This window comes from Salvelinus sp. IW2-2015, unplaced genomic scaffold (assembly GCF_002910315.2).
Source record: "Salvelinus sp. IW2-2015 unplaced genomic scaffold, ASM291031v2 Un_scaffold2088, whole genome shotgun sequence".
NCBI lineage: Eukaryota > Metazoa > Chordata > Actinopteri > Salmoniformes > Salmonidae > Salvelinus > Salvelinus sp. IW2-2015.
In genome coordinates this window covers 42855-56222 of record NW_019943428.1, presented here as the reverse complement: position 1 = coordinate 56222, position 13368 = coordinate 42855, and the positions used below count along the sequence as shown (strand labels likewise).

Below are 13368 nucleotides of genomic sequence, written 5' to 3'. Positions count from 1 at the left end.
ACAGAGTGGCCCAGATGATTAGCAAAGGGCAAAGAGCTACGGCCCCTGAGCGATGTGGTTTCACTGTCTCTACACGACGTAGGGTAAAAGAGAAGGGCTTCTCTGTGTTTCTAGCTGAAAGCTAGGCATTGAAATGCAGCTCGCCCAACTAAAGCTGGCCAGGCAGGCTGCGCTCTTTGATACTCACATGTATGCCATGCATCTCACATAGGAAGCCTGGGCCTTTGGGCTTCCGCCCCATCGCATCAAACAAAACACAACACACTCAGAGCTTTCCTCAGTGACCACCACAGAGCATTCAATACCTAACCTCATATCCTCTCCCCACACCTATAGTAACCTGAAAACAACCACAAACCTTATGCAATGGTCTTGGATTGACCACACTGCAAACATCCTGACTCACACATCAGTGAACGTTGAGGAACATCGATTCACATTGTCAAGGAGGGGAAAAAATGATTTGGGTGTCAACACTGTCTGTCACGTCTTTGTGGCAACTTGTTTTTTCACAAGCATCCAATAAATAGGTCCATACACGTTTACTGTAGCCTACAGCCTTATCAAAATGGAAAGGCTTTCAAGGTCTCTGAGGTTAGCGTTAGGTTGCTGTCACATGAAGCCACTGTGGCCACTGTGCAGGTTAGGAGTTATTGTGCACGAAGGGAGAGAGGCTTCATATAATGTACCATGTAAAATGTGGAATTTGTTTCAAAGTGAGCAGTCCCCAACAGAAATCTGAATGAACCAAAACAAACAAATGTTGCAATTAAACCGAGGTTGGGTCATTTCAAAAGATAATATGTAACTGGGAAATATGATTATTCTCCCTGATAACCTGAGTAAAAAATCGTTTTCTTCAGTCTTAAAGAATCTGCCAAAACCAACATAGGGAAACTATTTCACAGGGAGCACTTGCGTGACAAGCGAGTGTAGTGGGATAGGCTAGACACCCTTAGCGCGAGAATAAGGGATACCCTATCAGACAAACTCTGGTGGATTTTTGGGGGGCAAGCTCTCTCATGTGAAGGTTGAATAGGCTATAAGTAAAGTTCAATAATAATAATAATATTATGTTTCGCTAGTTAAATTACGCAGCAACTGCTCGTTGCAGAGAAGCGAATGAGAGAGAGAGAGACTAGAAAGTAAGGAGGAGAGAAAGGAGAGAGAGAGAAGGAGAGAAAGAGAAGGAGAGAGAGAGAGAGAGAGAGAGAGAGAGAGAGAAAGAGAGAGAGAGAGAGAGAGAGAGAGAGAGAGAGAGAGAGAGCGAGAGAGAGAAGAGAGAGGGAAGGAGAGAGAGAGAACTGCGTCCTGGGGGTCCTCAGATTGAGGAAGTGAAATGATGTGGTGAGACAGTAAACAGCACGCCCCAAAACGAATCAGGCGGATTGGTGGTCAGAGGGGGACTCCAAGTCCCTGGCGCGGATGTAACCAAAAGGCCTGAAATAAGATAGGTCTGAAAATTAATCGAATTTTAATTAAGCTCTTATTTAATATTCAAAAACCAAGCTGTACGCACGGGGCTTAATTCGTCTCTCTCATATATTCATATATTCGTACATGTGACTTACTGCGAATAAATCACATGAATTATATTTCTTATCGCTTGTGCCCCCACAATTCTCGATAGGGACGACTGCGATAAATATTTCAAGAACTAAAGAAATTACAAATAAGCTTTGAATGTACAGAGAAAAAAAGAAGGCAGGAGAGAATAAATGAAAAGAAAGAAAAGTGAGGAAGAGAAGAAAGGATATGAAAGACGACACATGCTTAGAMAAYTTAGTAGATATCTTACTATAAGGTAAAGGCTGTTGTTTTGCTTACATTGTGCAGTTTGTAGTATAGACCGCAAGCGTTACACACGGGGTCCCCGTTGGCGTTTCTTCGCCACAGTGTTGTCGTGCTCGTTTGACAGTTTGCACATGACGTTCCTGCCCGTCTTGCTGCAGACTGGTGAAAAGGAGATTAAAAAAWAAAWAAAAAATATGCATATCAGTCATAAGGCCTTTTCCTAGGTTATCAAACCAAATGTTGCATTTATAATGCTATTATAACACATTACTAACATATAGCTTTCTGCAAAGCTCTGTCTATCAACTTTCTGCGACTAGTTTTAAAATAAAGACAAAATTCCAAAACAGCGCTACTTTGACTCGAGACTAAAAATAGCATCATGCGCACATGCTCTCTTAAGAGTAAATATTTACAGACGACATAAAAGCAGTGGCATGAAATGGGACCTATTAAATCTGACTACATTTCCCCGTTAAAGCGACTAAGTGCTTAAGTAACAGTAAGATAGAGTCTGCTCCTCGTGTTTAAATATGGAACTCAACATGTTATACAAATAAACTACAATTAGTTATACGGTGAGAGCATGATGGCGGACAGAATGATGTATTTTTAAAACAAATCTCCAGTCTCCCATGGGAGGAAAAATATATGTTAAATCATCAATGTGTGCATTGCAAGATCAAACAATCATTATCTGTTGTTTTTACATAGCTAATCATGTTGAGCTGTCAAGGGGGATTCACAATTTGACATGGCTAATGAATAAAATTGACAAAATTATATGCTTGTGGATGAAGATGGTAAACTTAAATATCGCCATATAAGCTTGAATATCGCCATACCGTCCACATTGCCTTTTAGCCAATTACAGAAAATTGTTTTTAAAAATTGAGACGAGCTAATGCCCTGATTTACATTCAAGATACGTTTCGACTTGCATGGGGAGAGGACTCTACATTCCCATAGATTGAAACGCCTGCCTCAGACGCCAGTTTGCTGGCCGGCCTGACATTGATGTTATAATCTATAAAACCAATCGATAGACGAGATGACCGAATAGGACACAGTACCCGTTAACACCGAATGGGCTAAACAAAAGGCACTACACTATCTTTCGGAGGGATTTCCAATTATCTACATCTGGTGGCCTAATAACCCATGTTCATGCGTGACTTAAATKYTGTAATTGCTTTGCACACCAATCTTGAGTTCCATTAACGCGAAAATAAAGTTACTGTGTACTGGAAAATGGAGCTCACTGTATCCATCTCCWGCCAGACTTCTTCTTCAGACTTCCCGCTCTCTTTTCTCTTTTCCTTTTCTTACTATTTTCCCTCAGTATTTGAACATTCTGCAGAGATTCCCTGAGTTCCGAGAAGAACAATCTAGAGTCGTGACTCCTGCGTGCCCTGGGCCGCTCCTTGCGCTGATTCGGTCCCCGGTCCCCTTCATGTTTAGACTGCGGAAGCGGGCTATGTTGTTAAAAGCGACTTATCTGCGCTGCTCAGATATCCGGCAGCTTTTTCCTGGGAAGTCGGGTTTTCACATTAGAGAGAGAGGGGGTGATATAGGCTAGAGCAGAAGCTGGCTGGCTGCTAAAAGAGCAGTCCACGCGAGGCGTCCCCTGCCTAGAAAGTTTCCCCCTTTATCTAACCATGCAGGGAGGTAGGGGAACTGCTCTATAGTACTCAGCTTTCTGGTGTTAAAAAGTTTAGGGGGTTCCTCTCCGAATACTGCAGGGTGCATGGTAGCCTACATCTCTCATCTAAACCATATAAACGTCCAATTCTAAGTATGCCATTTACAGTATGTCAACTGCAGATATTATTCCTATGCGGGCAGTGAGGAATTGGATGGAATATTTTTCGATTTGCCTCAATGCAGAATAAGAGGAATATATTTTCTCCTATTTTTTTTTCTCTAAGAAATATCAAACAGTAGGGCAATTGAAGCGGAAAAATAATAATTGATGAAGCAAATCATTTAAAAAATGCATAACAATAGTAATAATAAATCTGCAGTTTGCTATTACTGTATATCTAAAAGAATTCGAGACCTGCACTTGGCGAGTCAATTTCCTGCAGCTAACACTTCTTCCTGGGTAGAGAAAGAGAGAAAGACGGAAGTGTCATCAATACAAAGTGGCAGGGACATACCAGTCGTCGCTTGGGTTTGATGAGGGGCCGATTCTGCCCGTTCATCTTGTGATAGAGTCCGCAGGCGTTACACAAATAGTGACCAGTGCCATCCCGCCTCCAGAGCGGGGTCGACGTAGCTCCACAGTTAACGCACTCTCTACCTTCTGAAAGCAGAAACGATACACAACATGGAGAGAGCGCCGAGATCAGTTCGCCCCTTATAAACTAAACATAGCATCTCACATCTGAAACACTTGATCCCTCAGGTCAAGAGGGAGAAAAGTTGTTATAAACATCGTAGAAAATGTCATCACACAAAATAATTCATTATAATAGTAGCATAACATTCATATTACACAGTAATAATGATACAAAGTATACCAAGTATACTACTAAGCATACTACTACTACTAATACTAATACTATTAATAATAATAATAATAATAATACTATAACAATGCTTTGAATATTCGAAGTGCAAAAAAGCCCAGCCTCTGTTAGGCTACAACTGATATCAACATTTGACCCTGGAGTTAGTAGGCCTCTTCCAATTCATAGTGTTCCCGAAAGTTACCTCTTACAATATGTCTGACATCATACAAACATCTGACTATCATTGAATAAAGCAGGTCTGTTATGGTCGATTACTGTCACAATGAGGTCACACATCATTTCATCAAATACATCATATATTAATACAAAACTGATAGCCCATCTTTAGAAAAGGGCGTGCATAATCTATAATCTATAATCATGTTTTTGTGGTTAAAATGTGCCCTCTTCTTTCTCCCACACACACAACCRCTCATTTCACAGTGGTGTAAAGTAATAATAATAATAATAATATGTTATTGTAAAACAGGCGAATTCATTCATATTTAGGTCTGTTTATTTGAATGGAATGACCATTGTCTTTCCAAACCAGCATTTGGGTTTGACTGGCACTTCTCTAGTGACACCGACAGGTGAGAGGCGCGTTAACAGTTTCATTAAGGGGGTCTCCTGATCCCCAGGCCTATGCGGCCTCACCACTGAAACTGAAACAACCGAGCAGCGCGGCAGGATTATTTGAAAGCATAGACGCGTGTAGAGAGGAGGCCTTGCGCCGTGCCTTTATGCCTCTACTCACCCGCACTTCCCCTTTTGACTGCAAAAAAATCGCTCCACTTCTTCAGAGACTTATATGCGTCATTTCTGGTTCTGCCTTCTTAGATGTGATAGACATTCCAGAAACCTCAGCAGACACGGAGGACGTTGTGAATCAATAGTGGTTTTATAGAGGAGACTGGCTAACGCAGCTAAACAAATGTATCCACTCCACAATAGGGCTCTGAGAAATAGGCTACTACAGGATTTTGAATTGCGCAAGGCGTGTTCCGGATTTTATGTTTAGAAGACCACAGAGTCGACCTTTCTCCAATACTTATTTTCAACTGTAGGTTTGCAATGTAGACACATTCCATTATATGACCTCATTAATATATAACCTCTTTAAGATTCATTTTAGAGGATGTATCTTTACGCATATTACAGCACACACATACTTAATCCACAAATTAAAATGATTTCTTTTTTTGTGGTAATAAGTTAATATTATTCAGCATTGAATAAGCCTGATGATATGCATCATCTAATCCACTGTTTTCTATATTTCTCCAAATGCTATGTGGCACTGATATAAATCTCATTACAGTTAACTGGTTTCGAGCGGTGCCTGAATAACCTTTTTTTTTAATTACTCCCACTTGTTGGATAACATTCCGCCTCGCCAGTCGTGCCCCTCTGCCACGGAGAGTGCTCATTCGTGATTACCCCCTCTCAATGCAGCCCCGCATCCGGACTCTATCAAAGTTATTACTGGCTCTGCGTAAACAATGCAACTGTCGCGTGCACCAGTCTGACAGTAATGGGATTATCTTAAACATATAAACTGGCGCGAGACAGCCATGCCGGCATGGAGGCCACGGTCACAGATTTAGCCTCTCTCTCTTTCCCTCTGTGAAACATAGAACAACTGAAAACGGATCTGGTTTAGGCACAGCTTAAAACTATTCTGAACTGATCTGATTTAAGGGTACTAAGGCTGTTTAATCGTTCACTGGACTAATTTCCTTTGCTTTGGAACGGGAAAAATCGTTCAATCTCATGTGGGCAAATGCACTTTGAATGATTGAATTCGCTTTCTATTCCAAGCAATGTGTTCTAACAAATAAGGATGTCTATTGAATGCGGTTAAAGATGTTTGTGTAGTCTAATAACATATAGAAACGTTATAACGTCCCCAATTAAAAGTGTTACTCAGTCAAATTGATGTAAAGAGAAACCTGGATTATCCATGCAATATTTTTTTATTATTATTTAGAATGTATTATTAATGTTATTATTATTATTATTATTGCTATTATTCATTTGTATTATTATTACCGCCAAGTGCTTTCCTTGGCACTGCTATTGTATTTTCCCCTCAAACGAATCTTGTGCAAGAGTCCCTTTGAGACCCATTTGACTTTCTATGGGCCTGCAAGGGCTGGAGAAAGGCATTGGCTGTCACTCAAAGTTACATGGCATGCCAATATCCCCAAATAAGAGTTTTTTGTGTGTGAAGAACGAAAATAGGTCCTGATTCTGAAACGGGTACATTTGGATTACACCTGGATGTCATCAATGCCATATATTCTAAGGTGAAATCAAATGGTAATATAATAAAATGCACGCCTACCTGAACATGACCTTGTTTTTGGTCTTGTTTTGGAACCATAACTAGAAGATGACCCACCTATCAGGCTACTTGGCGGGAAGAGGCCTGGGCCGTATTCGGGGACATAGGATGGGTATGTGGCGATGGGGTGATGATGGTGGGCGGAMGATTGCGCTCCYATTGATGCCATGCTCCGGCTGTGAGACTCCAGTTTCATGCTCTCGGCCAGGGACACCTGGTACTTTATGCACTCTTTCTCCTCCTGTTGGCGACTGTTGCTGCTTGAGCCCGGAGTGGAGATGCCTGGGTCCGGGGACACGTCTTTCGGAGGAGTGGGGGGAAAGGTGAAGAGGTGCGGGCTGGAGTGGCCCCCGGACAGGGAGGAGGAGGACGCCGAAGGGTAGACAGAGAGACCTGCCGGGGAACCGTGGTGCAGTGAGCTCTTCTGGAAAGGACTCAGGTTCCACGGGGAAGTGCTGTGGTGCTGCATCGCTTTGCTTCCGTCCAGCCACGGCAGAGAGCCGTGCAGTAGAGAGGGGCGACACACCTGACTACCTGTAATAGAAAATAGGATGATAYAACGGTGTCAGTATTTTTCTCGGTGAAGAAAATTACAATAYGCCTACATTCAATTAGCCTACTCTCACGATTTGATCACTTTCCCTTATGATKATTMTGTTGACTTTAAACAACAATATCTCACATGTATGCTGGTTTAAGTTTGACATCGCCATGTAGGTCTAGGCCTGCTATGAAAATTACACAAATAATATCACTTCGTTACAAATTAAAGGTGCACCTCAGTCACTGTCAATTAAAAAAGTTTGGCCACACTTTCTATTGAAACAAAACGTTATAAATATGACAAGGTCTTGTTCGTTTGATATTTATATGAGTGAATTCAGATGTGCTTTTACCAGTGGAGAAACTGCAACTACAATGACTTAGACTTTTGATTATATAATTAAGAAAGCCTATAAATCGATTATGGAACAATTTTTTTTTTAAACATACGCCATTTTAGTAAAACATCACCCACGATTTCTCTTCGGGGACACAAGATAAAAGTGCACACCAGGCCTACACAACTGACAACACATGCTCTGACCCAAATTGTCCCTCTTGACTCCAGCCTGCTTAATTTTTGTTGGTCTAGCCGAAAGCCAGGGCCTGAATGATTGTGTCAGAGCAGCAGTGTGAGTAGCACGCCAGTCTCAGTGCAGAGGGTTGGAACAGTGGTGTTTTAGCATAGGAAGCATCGCTACAGAAACCGGGTCATGATTCACTATTCCGCTCAGGAAGTCATGTCAATAAATTAAACCAATTGCTCTTCCGCAGTTATTTTCTCTCCAAGAATATCTATAATTAAATGATACTTCATAGTTTACCTGCCATAAAATGTACACGGTTGTGTGGTGAAGTATGATAGTCTGAAATGACCAAATATATATCATGGAGCCTTCCCAAATTCTCTCTGTAGGTCTACACATTCATTCGTTTGGTAACATATTTTAATGATATTAACCATGATACAAACATACATGTCATATTTGACTATAGTAACGTGTTGTTCATCTGTAATTCACGTGAATTTATTTGATTTCAACATTTGTCATTGGTTTCAAATTGCTCGACTGATAGGGACCACCTTCCCTTCTTACATCTGATTTCACTGTGCTAAAATAGCACTGAACATAGAATTAGAACAATTAAACAGAGTGGTCTTACTCACTGTTATAACAAACACCTATACTCACAACTGGAAAGATATGAAACCAAAGGTACACCACCAGAGAGTTAAGCTGCACATAACAGAGGACTGCATGGTTTCATATGGCCCTCGCATGTTTAAATTAGCAGGATCAGCTGAGGCTTAAACCTATTAGACAAATACTTCGGTTCAGACATTTTAAAATGGCCAACCATCTGAAGATGAATTATTCTTATGTTAGCTCTATATGACCACATAGAAATAAGTGATCGATGTCTCTAATTCAACAGTAGCCTAAAACAATGCGCAATGAAGCAGTACTTACTATGTGGAGGAGGTGGGTACCTCTGGACGGCTCTGACTGAGTTCCCATAGTATGGAGATACGTGGTTGCCCTGTGAGTCGATATTAAACAGTACATCCACGTCGTCGGCGAGGGGATACTGCGAGGGGTCCATGTACGAGTGGCCGAGGCCCGGGTGGTGCGACCCGGGATGCTGTTCGTTTAGCACCGATGGGTGGTGATGGCTCATCCATCGGGGTTGGTCCGCGGATACTTCCATAGCTTTTTAGCAAACGTTCATATACACCGGAGTGAACCGATACAAGTCAAGTAAGAAAAAAATCTGTCCGAATTCCTGCTTTGTTTAATCCACAGTTTTCTTCGTTACCTTCGTTCACCTGGAGATGAAAAATACAAATGTATTTAAAAATGATGTTGTTCCCCCTATGTTGATGTTATTTTCAGTCTATTCAAATGCGATTATTTGGCAGGGATTCACATTCATGTGAATTTGCCCATATAATAAATAAAATAAAATAGTTCAAAACATACATTCAAAAAATAATGTTTCACTTGAATGTTGTCATAAATAGGTCCAAGGTCGTATTCAGTCCCACTCAAAAGTTCCTCAACTTTTCCCTGACAAAGTTTCTATATTATTAAGCCGATTCAACAAGTTGCAGAGGTATATGTTTCGACGCAGCCTTGTTTGCAGTAGGTGGCTTAGTGCAAACTGACTAGCACCGAACTCACAGATCAAATCTCTGTTTGTGCGCAGCGGCAACCCTCTCCACTTACTTCGCTTCCCTCACTCTCTCTCTCTCTCTCTCGCTCTCTCTCTCTCTAGCTCTCTCACTCACTCTCTATAGCTCTCTCTGAACTCTCTCCGTCCCAGTGTTTGTATGTCTCTCTCTCTCTCTCTCGCTCTTTCTCTGTTTTTTTTTTTTACAGTGAAGGCATTCTTTCAGGATGGCGCCAGGCAGCTCAATGCTTGCAGACAGCTGTGGCGCGACGCAACTTAAGGAGGGTCTGTCAGTGTCATCAGTGGGGGAGGGGCCTGCCCTGCTAGCCCTAATTGAATATAGTGGGCCAGGAGAGATGACCAAGAACTGCTGAAAGGATTTTTCTTTCACAGACCCTGCAAGAGTCTCACCAATAGTAAATACATTTATTTTCATGTACAGATTATATATTTTTTTAAAGCAAATACCGGTACACAAACGCCTTCATGCCCATTATACACAATATATTGTTCATTATAACTCAATTATAACCCATAATAAAGTTACTTTTTTATAACAAAATATGGACATATAGACTATACTAAATATGTAAATATGAACATCTTAAATGCACATCTCATGAAGACTTCATGAAAAACAACACATCAGTTGAATTACATTCTATTATTTTCTATTCTAAAGTAGACTGCTTTTTAATGCAGTATCTGTATCAATGAATCCTGCTGGCCACAATAATATTTCCGGGCTTGTCATGAAAAAAATATATAAATAGAAAGAGACGTGAAGCCTGTTGCTCAATAACGAGGGACCAGTGGCAGCCTGGCAGGTTGTTGGACGCCCATTTTCTTAAAATTGTGACAGTGCGTCCTCTCGCGGTGACAGGCGCGTTATTATAATGGCAGGCTACGATTTAACTCCCCAATTTGGACTGATTTCCTCGCTTCACAGAGCAGGGGCGGGCTAGGACGCCAGAGTGGCTGAACTGCAGTCTGAAAACACTCCAGTGCATTACTGCCTGACTCCTCAGCTGGCTTAAACAGACTGAGCGAGAGAGAGAGAGTATTCTCCCAGAGTATTAGACCTCTAGTCTCTCCCCCAACACACAGATAGACAAGCAGCACACAGATAGACAAGCAGCACACAGATAGACAAGCAGCACACAGATAGACAAGCAGCAAATGCCCTGACATGTCATTATTCATTCAAAAAGACTGCATTAAATGGAACTTGATGCAGCGGATTTTTTTTACATTATCAAGTCATTCATGCGTTCTATAGTGTATGATCTTGAATTGACCAATTAAATATATTCATATWGACACCATAGGCCAGATCATCTAATTATTCCATATGCCAATGTCAGGTATGAATGCTGCAGTGTACTCTCGCCTTGTTCCACTTGATTGCACAGTAATAGGTGGGAGGGGTGGGCTGCCCCGTGGGGAGGTATTTTGTATCTAATTCCCAGTTCGGCTACCCCATACTCTCCGATTGGCAGCATGTCATTGTATAATAGGGGGCTGTTCTTTTAGGTGCTGCGCAAAGCACTGACACAGGCAGCCTCTGCGACGCCACTGGACGTGACGTCATCTCCAGAGTAAACAGCCAGGAAATGAACCCTCTCAGCAAGCAGAGCAGAGCGCGCAGGCTGTTCTGGAGAGGAAATGCGCGCGCCCTTTTCCAGTGAGTAAAATTATAATCATTTAATAGCACAATTCTGTAACCAGGTATGCTGGGAGTTTATTACGTTTTTTTTTTTTAAGAAATCGTACAGTGAGTTGTATGCACACAGACATTACAAGGGGAGAAAAGAAGATTAAATTAATAGTCTTGCATTGGCATAAAAATCGATACCATATCATTTTCCAAAGTGCACTATCACGAATGCAAAGTGACACGAAGGAAATGATACATACTTTTTTTTGTTCATGGTCTCCATGGGAGCATTTGATATTCAGAGCATGACCACAACAATAACTGCCACATCCATCTTATGCAATGAGGTAGGCCTATTTTACAGAATAGGATAGCTACATTTGTGATATTTTGTAGATGGCCTTTTAGTCTTTGGAGCTTGTGCATTTTACCACAGCCGTTCTCAGTCGAGTGTGAGAAACAGAAATATTGCTGATTTGGCAAAGCACGCTTTTATCCCTCTCCAGGACACTCAGAGAGCATGTCTCACTCAAGCGAACCTGAGACTGAACCTGGATGGAAACTGCTGTACCGCCTCACATCGAACAATCTCACCGCCATTGTCGAGCTGTCAACGGACTCGTGTAATTATCCTCTTGAAAAGTATCGCGCTCCATTATCCACCAAGTAGGATATGCGTTATATATAGGTGCTCCGAGGCAACACATGACCGTAAATGTAAAAATCCTGATAATGTTTTTTTGTTTCTTGTCTGGATGACTGGAAGCTTACAGAGTGGGACATGGAACCTCTCTCAAGACGTGATTCGCCAAGCTTCAGTGTCAAGAGGGAAGGAGAGTGGAATAAAAACGGGTCCCCTTTAAAAGTTGTCATTTGTAATCCCCACCACTGTCACAACAGAATGTGTGTGTGTGTGTGTGTGTGTGTGTGTGTGTGTGTGTGTACGTGTGTACGTGTGTACGTGTGTGTATGTGTGCGCGTGCGTGATAAAATAACCAAAACAAACCAAATAAAAAGCAGATGTCTAGTCTACTACACTGCGTCTGATTCATAAATGTTGGTGGTAGTATGGTGGCTGGTAGTTTTGCCTGGTGGCGGGCACAGCAGAAGATTGGGGAGATAATTTGTGAGTGATTATGTCAGGGAACGCTGATTAAAATCAGGAGACATCACACATTTCACCGAGGGTGAGAATTTAAGACACCGCCGGATTATTTCATTGTCAGAGTGAGATGAACTTTTTAGATAGCATCTATTTTGTTTACTGTGTCCACATTTTGCCTCCCATAGGCTAACTGTAATTATGACAAATGTATTTCCCAAGGTTGTAATTATTAGGTGGTAGTTATAGTCTAATAATAATATTACATATTATTATAATAACAACAATAATAGTAGTAATAATAGTTATAATAATCATAATAACACTACTATAGGCTACTACTAAGCCTACACTACTACTGCTACTGCTACTGCCACTACTACTAATAATAATAATAATAATATGCATATTGATAATACCATATAGGCTATTCAATTTATTACTATAAATTGTATCTATTAAATTTTTTATATATATTTTTGGTTGATCATATATGTYTGTCCAACCATTGAAGCATCATCATTAAAACCGGGAGATAAGCACATTCTAAAGCAAGCTTCCCTGACGCTCTTGCGCTGTAACCCAGTTTTGGGGCAGATGAAAAACAGGGAAGGCACAGAAATGAAATTTAATTAAAGTGCCGGCATCTGGCTTAGGAGACTTTTGATGGGTTTAGATTTTACAGTTTCATTCTAATGTTGCAGGTAAAGCTGTCCAAACAGCCGCGAGGCGCGGATCCAGGGTGAACCAGAGGACACCACCTCGGGCAGCGGGCCTCGCCCGGCACTCTCTCTACGCGCTGGAGCTACTTCACTCCAGTCACCACTGGAATACATTATTATTATCTTGATGAAGACGGAGAAAAAAAWTTAAACGCGAAGGAAAGAGAAACGCAGACGGACTTCCATGTGTGTGTTACAGGATAATTTAAATGTAATCAACGAACAACTATTTATTATTATTACTATTAATAATGATAATAATAATAACAATTCTTTTGATATATGCTGAAACAGAGAAAAAATTACACCGAAGACAGGCATTTTCAAATAATTCAAAACGATATCATGCATGACAAAATTTGAAACCTCGAGTCCCATGGGGCGTGTGGCATATAGCCTACAAATATAGGCTACTGGTATAAGATGACTAATGCCACAATATTCTCTGATCTTTTCAAGAACAACGCTTCTTGTTGTACTCAATTAACTATGTGAACCAGTTCAGATTCTTAGAACCA

General features: G+C 41.2%; 1 protein-coding gene and 1 long non-coding RNA gene across 6 annotated transcripts; one reads left to right on the top strand and one right to left on the bottom strand.

The window, feature by feature from the left end:
- Positions 1–1300: 1300 nt before the first annotated feature.
- On the bottom strand, positions 1301–9587 carry LOC112072919 (transcription factor GATA-3). 5 transcript variants are annotated; one of them, XM_024140297.2, is made up of 5 exons: positions 8670–8981; positions 6655–7188; positions 3854–3894; positions 1828–1953; positions 1301–1440 (listed from the first exon to the last, which is right to left on the bottom strand). In XM_024140297.2, exons 1-5 carry the CDS (start codon positions 8905–8907, stop codon positions 1396–1398), a joined length of 984 nt encoding a protein of 327 aa, XP_023996065.1. In that variant the 5' UTR covers positions 8908–8981; the 3' UTR covers positions 1301–1395. The 5 variants fall into 5 exon arrangements, with proteins under 5 accessions (XP_023996065.1, XP_023996066.1, XP_070296078.1 ...); XM_024140298.2 differs by having other exon boundaries at positions 6712–7188; XM_070439977.1 differs by lacking the exons at positions 3854–3894; positions 8670–8981 and adding exons at positions 3954–4099; positions 8022–8043 and having other exon boundaries at positions 1302–1440.
- Positions 9588–9680: 93 nt separating this feature from the next.
- Positions 9681–13362, top strand: LOC112072920 (uncharacterized). Its single transcript, XR_002894419.2, has 3 exons — positions 9681–9785; positions 10903–11053; positions 12833–13362. It is a non-coding gene; the product is annotated as an uncharacterized lncRNA (long non-coding RNA).
- The last annotated feature ends 6 nt before the right edge of the window (positions 13363–13368 follow it).